At 47.1% G+C, this 12,188-nt stretch overlaps 1 protein-coding gene across 1 annotated transcript in view; it reads left to right on the forward strand.

The window, feature by feature from the left end:
• Positions 1-502: 502 nt before the first annotated feature.
• The window catches only part of CYP2R1 (cytochrome P450 family 2 subfamily R member 1), a 38,381-nt gene continuing 26,695 nt past the window's right edge, over positions 503-12,188 (forward strand). The window contains exon 1 of the mRNA XM_082269797.1: positions 503-758. Coding sequence (XP_082125923.1) covers positions 528-758 — 231 coding nt within the window. The 5' untranslated portion in view covers positions 503-527. The remainder of the gene's footprint in view (positions 759-12,188) is intronic.

A 12,188-nucleotide genomic window follows, 5' to 3' on the forward strand; every position in this document is an offset into this window, starting at 1 on the left:
TGGATGAGTTCTGGGACCCCCTGTGGATGAGTTCTGGGACCCCCTGAGGCTGATTTATGGGACCCCCTGTGGGCGATATATGGGACCTCCAGTATTGGCAGTGGATCGCAGTACGGAATTATCTCCGATCACAGTATATACACTCAGTGCGGAGTCCCCGCCCCCTCACACAGTATATACACTCAGTGCGGAGTCCCCGCCCCCTCACACAGTATATACACTCAGTCCGGAGTCTCCGCCCCCTCACATTGTATACAATGTATTCACCCAGAAAACTCACCACAGTGACGTCACACAGCGCGTGCTCCAGACTGTCATTCATACCGAGTGGCCTCTGCAACCAATGGAGCGCCGGGGGCGTGGCTGGGAAGGAGGTGAAGAGCTCAGGGGCGGAGCGGAGTCTGCAGTGTTGGAATGCAGGAGGCGGGTCCCTGAGGGCGGGAAGCCAAGGTGGAGACATGTGAGGGGCGGGGTGAGAGGCGTGTCGGGGCGGGGCCGGAGGGAAGTAGGAGAGCGGGCGGTGTGTTATGGGGCGCAGTAGTGACATGTGGTCGGAGTGGGGGGACGTCCTCCTGGTGCCGCTCTACTGCGCCGCCCTGCTGGTCACCGCCTGTACCGTCCGCCATCTCCTGAGACAGCGGAGACCCCGGGGATTCCCACCGGGACCAACCGGACTGCCCCTCATAGGGAACATCCTGAGCCTCAACTCCACCGAACCCCATGTCTACATGACCCGGCTCAGCCACACCCACGGGGAGGTAATAATACGGCCAATACTAGAATACTATTATATAATATTACTATATACTATACAATAATTCTACTATTATATATTACTACTATATACTGCACTATAATATTACTATATACTTTACTATACTAATATTACTAATACTAAAATACAATAATACTATTATATAATACTACTAATACTATATAATAATTCTACTGTTATATATACTGCACTATACAATGATACTAATACTATATACTGCTAATACTATAATACACGGCTGTACAATAATACTATTATATATTACTGCTATATACTTTACTATACTAATATTACTAATACTAAAATACACTGCTATACAATGATAATTCTATTATATATTACTACTTATTATAGTGTGGGAGGGGGGTAATACTAATATTATTACTACTAGAAATACTTATACCATAATATAATTATTATTATTTCCTATACTTTTATATATATATATATACTGCCCCCACCTACCTCTTATGTGACCAGACTGAGTCACAGCCATGGGGAGGTAATAATACGACCAATACTATAATACACGGCTATACTACAATAATACTATTATATATTACTGCTATATACTACACTATAATACTATACAATGTTACTAATACTATATATTACTGTTATATATATATATATATACTGACTCCAGACACTTTCTACATGACCCGGATCAGCCACAGGGAGGTAATAATACTACAAATTCTATAGAGTAACACTACCCCTAATACTACAGAATAATACCCCTGATACTACAGAATAATACCCCTAATACTACAGAATAATACCCCTGATACTACAGAATAATACCCCTAATACTACAGAATAATACCCCTGATACTACTAGAGAATAATACCCCTAATACTATAGAATAATACTCCTATTACTACTATAGAGTAAAACCCTTAATATTAAAGTATAATGCCCCTAATACTAGACAATAATACCCTAATACTACACAATAATACCCCTAATACTACTAGAGAATAATACCCCTAATACTAGACAATAATACCCCTAATACTACTAGACAATAATACCCCTAATACTACATAATTATACCCCTAATACTACATAATAATACCCCTATTACTACTAAAGAATAATACCCCTAATACTACTAGAGAATAATACCCCTATTACTACTAGACAATAATACCCCTAATACTACTAGAGAATAATACCCCTAATACTAGACAATAATACCCCTAATACTACTAGAGAATAATACCCCTAATACTAGACAATAATACCCCTATTACTACAGAATAATACCCCTAATACAACTAGAGAATAATACCCCTAATCTTGCTAGAGAATAATACCCCTAATACTAGACAATAATACCCCTAATACTAGACAATAATGCCCCTAATACTACTAGAAAAAATACCCCTAATACTACTAGAGAATAATACCCCTAATACTAGACAATAATACCCCTAATACTACTAGAGAATAATACCCCTAATCTTGCTAGAGGATAATACCCCTAATCTTGCTAGAGAATAATACCCCTAATACTAGAGAATAATACCCCTAATGCTAGACAATAATACCCCTAATACTACAGAATTATACCCCTAATACTAGACAATAATACCCCTAATACTACTAGAGAATAATACCCCTAATACTAGACAATAATACCCCTAATACTACTAGAGAATAATACCCCTAATACTAGAGAATAATACCCCTAATACTAGACAATAATACCCCTAATACTAGACAATAATACCCCTAATACTACTAGAGAATAATACCCCTAATACTAGACAATAATACCCCTAATACTACTAGAGAATAATACCCCTAATCTTGCTAGAGAATAATACCCCTAATACTAGACAATAATACCCCTATTACTACAGAATAATACCCCTAATACTAGACAATAATACCCCTATTACTACAGAATAATACCCCTAATACAACTAGACAATAATACCCCTAATCTTGCTAGACAATAATACCCCTAATACTAGACAATAATACCCCTAATACTACAGAATAATACCCCTATTACTACTAGAAAATAATACCCCTAATATTGGACTATACTAATACTGCTACTATTACTATTTTATATTACTCCTATATACTGCCTCCAGCTACGTTGTACATGAGCCACGGGGGGGGGGTAATATACTAATATTATTATCACTATAATTATTAATATGTCTACTACAATTTTATACTGCCCCCCCCCCCAATGTGTACATGACCTGACATGGGGGGGGGGGTAATATGATATAATCATTATTACTGTAATATTCTGCTCCCACCTACCTCTTATGTGTCCAGACTGAGCCACAGCCATGGGGAGGCAATAATATTACAATTATACCTATTATTACTATTATACTGACCATTACACCATCCAGTGGTGCGCCCTCCAGTGGTGTGCTCTCCAGTGGTGTGCTCTCCAGTGGTCCGCCCTCCAGTGGTGTGCTCTCCATTGGTGCGCTCTCCAGTGGTGCGCTCTCCAGTGGTGCGCTCTCCAGTGGTGCTCCCTCCAGTGGTCCGCCCTCCAGTGGTGTGCTCTCCAGTGGTGCTCCCTCCAGTGGTGCTCCCTCCAGTGGTGCTCCCTCCAGTGGTGCTCCCTCCAGTGGTGCGCCCTCCAGTGGTGCGCCCTCCAGAAGGTGTTCCATCTTATCCCGGGTTCACTGACTCTGGATGTTTGAATGGCCGAGCCGAGAAGACGTCACTCCTGCGCATGCACAGGGCAGTCATGGCTGCAGCACGGAGCTCTGAATGGATGTGATGAGAATGCCGCCCCCGCAGAGCGCATGCGCCAGTGACATCACCAGCCGCAGAAACACTGAATGTCTCCGGATCGGCGCACATTTAGGGGATATTTTTTGTACCTGCAGGTGAGACTCAGGCTTCCCTCCAAACAGTGCTTCCATTATTCATTCCTATATACTAATATACTATATACAGTATACAGAGCCCCGGGGGATGGGATATCGGTAGGTGAAGGGTGATCTATAAATGGGTTTCAGCCAAGGCACCCCTAAATTATAGACAATCTTCAGGCACCCCTCAATATTATAGACAATCTTCAGGCACCCCTAAATTATAGACAATCTTCAGGCACCCCTCAATATTATAGACAATCTTCAGGCACCCCTCAATATTATAGACAATCTTCAGGCACCCCTTACTAAAATGTAAAATAGTATTTTATCTTTACACAATGGGGGGGCGCCCAATGTTAGAGGAGATTTAATCTTCCAAAAGCGAATCCACTTTTACACACCGGTACTGACTGGTATTCCACCTAGGGAGAGACCGAGATGATTTTTTCAGGGCCGATATTTTGGTCACAACGTATCGGTATCGGCCGATATTTTGTACATTTAAAGTTTTGAAAAATAAAGACAATTTTTGAAACAAATCTGGTACTGAACATGTTATTTCTGTTTAATGCTTAATGGATGGCTGGCTGGCACCCTATGGTGGATGGCTGGCTGGCACCCTATGGTGGATGGCTGGCTGGCACCCTATGGTGGATGGCTGGCTGGCACCCTGTGGTGGATGGCTGGCTGGCACCCTGTGTTGGTTCGCTGGCTGGCACCCTGTGGTGGGTGGCTGGCTGGCACCCTATGGTGGATGGCAGGCTGGCTGGCACCCTGTGGTGGATGGCAGGCTGGCTGGCACCCTGTGGTGGGTGGCTGGCTGGCACCCTGTGGTGGATGGCTGGCTGGCACCCTGTGGTGGATGGCTGGCTGGCACCCTGTGTTGGTTCGCTGGCTGGCACCCTGTGGTGGGTGGCTGGCTGGCACCCTATGGTGGATGGCAGGCTGGCTGGCACCCTGTGGTGGATGGCAGGCTGGCTGGCACCCTGTGGTGGGTGGCTGGCTGGCACCCTGTGGTGGATGGCTGGCTGGCACCCTGTGGTGGATGGCTGGCTGGCTGGCACCCTGTGGTGGATGGCTGGCTGGCACCCTGTGGTGGATGGCTGGCTGGCTGGCACCCTGTGGTGGATGGCTGGCTGGCACCCTGTGTTGGTTCGCTGGCTGGCACCCTGTGGTGGGTGGCTGGCTGGCACCCTATGGTGGATGGCAGGCTGGCACCCTATGGTGGATGGCAGGCTGGCTGGCACCCTGTGGTGGATGGCTGGCTGGCACCCTGTGGTGGGTGGCTGGCTGGCACCCTGTGGTGGATGGCTGGCTGGCACCCTGTGGTGGATGGCTGGCTGGCTGGCTGGCACCCTGTGGTGGATGGCTGGCTGGCACCCTGTGGTGGATGGCTGGCTGGCACCCTGTGGTGGATGGCTGGCTGGCTGGCACCCTGTGTTGGTTAGCTGGCTGGCACCCTGTGGTGGGTGGCTGGCTGGCACCCTATGGTGGATGGCAGGCTGGCTGGCACCCTGTGGTGGATGGCAGGCTGGCTGGCACCCTGTGGTGGATGGCTGGCTGGCACTCTGTGGTGGGTGGCTGGCTGGCACCCTGTGGTGGATGGCTGGCTGGCACCCTGTGGTGGATGGCTGGCTGGCTGGCTGGCACCCTGTGGTGGATGGCTGGCTGGCACCCTGTGGTGGATGGCTGGCTGGCTGGCACCCTGTGGTGGATGGCTGGCTGGCTGGCACCCTGTGGTGGATGGCTGGCTGGCTGGCACCCTGTGGTGGATGGCTGGCACCCTGTGGTGGATGGCTGGCACCCTGTGGTGGGTGGTAACTGGTACAGGGCCTGTGGGTGGCTGGTTGGCTCGCTGGAACAGTGCCTGTGGCTGGCTGGCTGGTACAGGGCTTGTGGGTGACTGGTATAGGGCCTGTGGGTGTAGGTGGCTGGCTCCCTGTGGTGGGTGGTGGCTGGTACAGGGCCTGTGGGTGTAGGTGGCTGGCACCCTGTGGTGGGTGGCTGGTACAGTGCCTGTGGATGTGGGCAGCTGGCTGGCACCGGGTTGCTGTGGGTGGGTGTATGGCTGTGATACTCCCGGGAGACTAGTCTTGACTCCAGACAAAGCTGTCCAAGGTGAGGGAAGCGGCCTAAGAATGCAGAATGACGTCACAAAAATATCGGCAATATTGTCCAGTTCCGGGGGCCGATATATCAGGGAAAGTACATATCGGCCACCAATAATCGGTCTATCCCTAATTCCAATGTTTCTCTTCTCCCCCAGTTTCTCTCCATCAGACAGCTAATGTCACCCCAGTTCTGAGGGGGAGGGGCACAGGTGGGTCAAACAAGGGTGCTGTGGAGGCAACAGACATCCTCCTTATTAACTGATGATGTTGTAAAAATTCTGAGGTGTCAAAAAAAGGAAGGGGGGATGGGGGGGGGGGTACCTTCGTCCTGGTCTATATATAAATATAGGGAAAAGAGATTTTGAGGCAATTGGCCTTTGATGGCACCATAAACACTCATGGGGTATTCTGAAGATATCAATAAAATGCAAATTTTATTACATTTCTATAAAATTATGAAGACAAATTCTTACAAATGAAAAAAGAAAAGAGCAAATATACAATTAATATGATAACAAACACCACATTGAGAGTTGCTTGGTAACACCAGGTATGGACTACTAAAGAGCACCCAAGTGGGTATTGCCCGACATGTTTCGTGGATTGTGTCCGCTTCCTCAGGTGCCTGATTGAAAGCTTTTAAAGTGTAAGAAACTCAATTCCGTATCTAGTAGTTAAATTAGATACGGAATTGTATTTATGTGACCCAGCACTTAGGACCCCAAAATTCAGTATCAGAAAATTAGAATATTACATAAAACCAATAAAAAAAGGATTTATAATAGAGAAATGTTGTCTTAGTAAAAAGTCTGTCCATGTACAGTATAGAAGGAGAAGTCTGTCCATGTACAGTATAGGGGGAGAAGTCTGTCCATGTACAGTATAGGGGGAGAAGTCTGTCCATGTACAGTATAGGGGGGAGAAGTCTGTCCATGTACAGTATAGGAGGAGAAGTCTGTCCATGTACAGTATAGGAGAAGTCTGTCCATGTACAGTATAGGGGGAGAAGTCTGTCCATGTACAGTATAGGATGCACTCAATACTTGGTCGGGGCTCCTTTTGCATGAATTACTGCATCAATGTGGCGTGGCATGGAGGCGATCAGCCTGTGGCACTGCTGAGGTGTGATGGAAGTCCAGGCTGCTTTGATAGCGGCCTTCAGCTCCTCTGCATTGTTGGGTCTGGTGTCTCTCATCTTCCTCCTGACAATACCCCTACAGATTCTCTATGGGGTTTAGGTCAGGGAAGTTTGCTGGCCAATCAAGCACAGTGATCCCATGATCATGTGACCAGGTATTGGTAGATTTGGCAGTGTGGGCGGCGCCAAGTCCTGCTGGAAAATGAAATCAGCATCTCCATAAAGCTGGTCAGCAGAGGGAAGCATGAAGAGCTCTAGAATTTCCTGCTAGAGGGCTGCACTGACTTTGGTGGACCAACACCAGCAGATGACACGCCCCCAAATCATCACTGACTGGGGAACCTCACACTGCACCTCATGCAACTTGGATTCTGTGCCTCTCCACTCCTCCTCCAGACTCTGGGAATCTTCATTTCCAAATGAAATGCAACATTCATTTGGGGAACCGCGTCATCTGCTGTTGTTGGTCCACCAAAGTCAGCTCCGCCCTCTAGCAGGAAATTCTAGAGCTCTTCATGCTTCCCTCTGCTGACCAGCTTTATGGAGATGCTGATTTCATTTTCCAGCAGGACTTGGCGCCGCCCACACTGCCAAAACTACCAATACCTGGTCACATGATCATGGGATCACTGTGCTTGATTGGCCAGCAAACTTCCCTGACCTAAACCCCATAGAGAATCTGTAGGGGTATTGTCAGGAGGAAGATGAGAGACACCAGACCCAACAATGCAGAGGAGCTGAAGGCCGCTATCAAAGCAACCTGAGCTTCCATAACACCTCAGCATTGCCACAGGCTGATCACCTCCATGCCACGCCTCCATGCCCCGCCTCCATGCCACGCCGCATTGATGCAGTAATTCATGCAAAAGGAGCCCCGACCAAGTATTGAGTGCATCCTATACTGTACATGGACAGACTTCTCCTATACTGTACATGGACAGACTTCTCCTATACTGTACATGGACAGAGTTCTCCCCCTATACTGTACATGGACAGACTTCTCCTCCTATACTGTACATGGACAGACTTCTCATCCTATACTGTACATGGACAGACTTCTCCCCCTATACTGTACATGGACAGACTTCTCCCCCTATACTGTACATGGACAGACTTCTCCTCCTATACTGTACATGGACAGACTTCTCCTCCTATACTGTACATGGACAGACTTCTCCCCCTATACTGTACATGGACAGACTTCTCCTCCTATACTGTACATGGACAGACTTCTCCTATACTGTACATGGACAGACTTCTCATCCTATACTGTACATGGGCAGACTTCTCCTATACTGTACATGGACAGACTTCTCATCCTATACTGTACATGGGCAGACTTCTCCTCCTATACTGTACATGGACAGACTTCTCCTCCTATACTGTACATGGACAGACTTCTCCTATACTGTACATGGACAGACTTCTCATCCTATACTGTACATGGGCAGACTTCTCCTCCTATACTGTACATGGACAGACTTCTCCCCCTATACTGTACATGGACAGACTTCCCCCCCTATACTGTACATGGACAGACTTCTCCTCCTATACTGTACATGGACAGACTTCTCATCCTATACTGTACATGGACAGACTTCTCCTATACTGTACATGGACAGACTTCTCATCCTATACTGTACATGGGCAGACTTCTCCTCCTATACTGTACATGGACAGACTTCTCCCCCTATACTGTACATGGACAGACTTCCCCCCCTATACTGTACATGGACAGACTTCTCCTCCTATACTGTACATGGACAGACTTCTCCCCCTATACTGTACATGGACAGACTTCTCATCCTATACTGTACATGGACAGACTTCTCCCCCTATACTGTACATGGACAGACTTCTCATCCTATACTGTACATGGACAGACTTCTCCTCCTATACTGTACATGGACAGACTTCTCATCCTATACTGTACATGGACAGACTTCTCCCCCTATACTGTACATGGACAGACTTCTCCCCCTATACTGTACATGGACAGACTTCTCATCCTATACTGTACATGGACAGACTTCTCCTCCTATACTGTACATGGACAGACTTCTCATCCTATACTGTACATGGACAGACTTCTCCCCCTATACTGTACATGGACAGACTTCTCCTCCTATACTGTACATGGACAGACTTCTCCTCCTATACTGTACATGGACAGACTTCTCCCCCTATACTGTACATGGACAGACTTCTCCTCCTATACTGTACATGGACAGACTTCTCCTATACTGTACATGGACAGACTTCTCATCCTATACTGTACATGGGCAGACTTCTCCTATACTGTACATGGACAGACTTCTCATCCTATACTGTACATGGACAGACTTCTCCCCCTATACTGTACATGGACAGACTTCTCCTCCTATACTGTACATGGACAGACTTCTCCTCCTATACTGTACATGGACAGACTTCTCATCCTATACTGTACATGGACAGACTTCTCCCCCTATACTGTACATGGACAGACTTCTCCCCCTATACTGTACATGGACAGACTTCTCCTCCTATACTGTACATGGACAGACTTCTCCTCCTATACTGTACATGGACAGACTTCTCATCCTATACTGTACATGGACAGACTTCTCCTATACTGTACATGGACAGACTTCTCATCCTATACTGTACATGGACAGACTTCTCCTCCTATACTGTACATGGACAGACTTCTCCCCCTATACTGTACATGGACAGACTTCCCCCCCTATACTGTACATGGACAGACTTCTCCTCCTATACTGTACATGGACAGACTTCTCCCCCTATACTGTACATGGACAGACTTCTCATCCTATACTGTACATGGACAGACTTCTCCCCCTATACTGTACATGGACAGACTTCTCATCCTATACTGTACATGGACAGACTTCTCCTATACTGTACATGGACAGACTTCTCCTATACTGTACATGGACAGACTTCTCCTATACTGTACATGGACAGACTTCTCATCCTATACTGTACATGGACAGACTTCTCCTATACTGTACATGGACAGACTTCTCCTATACTGTACATGGACAGACTTCTCCTATACTGTACATGGACAGACTTCTCACCAAGCCGCGGTTCACATTACTGCGGCTGCGGCGATCATATGTAATGTCGGAGCGCACTGCTCCTTCATTACATGCGATCGGCTGTGTGGTGTGAGTTTAGCCATACACTTTGTATGGCTAAATTCGCACCGCACCCGCAGCAAACACACAGGACCCTTTTTGGCAGCCGCATCAGGATCAGATCGCACCGCAGTTCACACTTGTGCGATCCGATCCTGTGCAAACTGTAAGATCGCACTGCGATATGCGATCAAACTGGGGGTGTCGTTAAGATTACATTGACACCCCCAGCGTATCGCATATGGCAGTGTGAACTGCCAGGGGTGCGTTTGCGATGCGGGAACAGGCTGCGGATTCGCAGCCTTCCCGCATCGCATCAGTGTGAACCGGGGCTTAGACAACATTTCTCTATTACAAATCCTTTTTTTATTGGTCTTATGTAATATTCTAATTTTCTGATACAGAATTTTGGGGTGTCACTCGCTGGAAGCCAAAATCATCAAATGCTGGAAATCTCTCCCTCTGTGTGACATCTATAGAAAATATAGGAGGTCACCTTTCTGAATTCAATTGCTGAAATAAATTCACTTTTTGATGATATTTTCATTTTATGAGATTCTCCTGTATATACCCCCCCATACCTGTATATACCCCCCTCTATACCTGTATATACCCCCCCCCCTCTATACCTGTGTATATATCCCCTCCCTCTATACCTGTATATACCCCCCCACCTCTATACCTGTATATACCCCCCCATACCTGTATATACCTCCCCCCTCTATACCTGTATATACCCCCCCTCTATACCTGTATATACCCCCCCCCCTCTATACCTGTATATACCCCCCCTCTATACCTGTATATACCCCCCCACCTCTATACCTGTATATACCCCCCCATACCTGTATATACCTCCCCCCTCTATACCTGTATATACCCCCCCTCTATACCTGTATATACCCCCCCACCTCTATACCTGTATATACCCCCCCATACCTGTATATACCCCCCCCTCTATACCTGTATATACCCCCCCATACCTGTATATACCTCCCCCCCCTCTATACCTGTATATACCCCCCCCTCTATACCTGTATATACCCCCCACCTCTATACCTGTATATACCCCCCCATACCTGTATATACCTCCCCCCCTCTATACCTGTATATACCCCCCCCTCTATACCTGTATATACCCTCCCCCCCTCTATACCTGTATATACCCCCCCATACCTGTATATACCTCCCCCCTCTATACCTGTATATACCCCCCCCTCTATACCTGTATATACCCCCCCATACCTGTATATACCTCCCCCTCTATACCTGTATATACCCCCCACCTCTATACCTGTATATATACCCCCCCATACCTGTATATACCTCCCCCTCTATACCTGTATATACCCCCCACCTCTATACCTGTATATATACCCCCCATACCTGTATATACCTCCCCCTCTATACCTGTATATACCCCCCACCTCTATACCTGTATATACCCCCCCATACCTGTATATACCCTCCCCCCCTCTATACCTGTATATACCCCCCCATACCTGTATATACCTCCCCCCTCTATACCTGTATATACCCTCCCCCCTCTATACCTGTATATACCCCCCCTCTATACCTGTATATACCCTCCCCCCCTCTATACCTGTATATACCCTCCCCCCTCTATACCTGTATATACCCTCCCCCCCTCTATACCTGTATATACCTCCCCCCTCTATACCTGTGTGTGTGTGTGTGTGTGTATATATATATATATGGGGGGAAGGGGTGTATATGAGATGTATAATGGGGTGATGGTGAATTGTCTTGCGGTGTTTCTTGCTCTGAACTTATTTCACTTCCATGCATCCCACAGCAGAAACGTTCGCTCCGGATTCTTGTTTCTCATTGGCTGATATTCTGGGTGTAAACTTTAGGTTGTGTCCGGATTGGGCGGTTGTGTTTCCTGACACCATGTGCTCCTAGGAATCCCGTCTAGTGGTTGCCCAGGTAACGGGGTGTAAACTGCCTTCAGCAAACTGAGCGGTGAAAGTTCATGCAGAGAGGGTGATGCAATGTCGCCTGTTCATGGAGTGCTGTACCCCCTCCCCCGACTCTGCAATAGCCATCAGCACTGACACTTATTCCATGTTACATAGTTACACTTCTGTGTCCCGACCACATGGAGATCGGGTATGGGGGGGATCAATGTGCACACTCAT

This window comes from Pelophylax lessonae (assembly GCF_965119305.1).
Source record: "Pelophylax lessonae genome assembly, chromosome: 10".
Taxonomy (NCBI): Eukaryota; Metazoa; Chordata; class Amphibia; order Anura; family Ranidae; genus Pelophylax; species Pelophylax lessonae.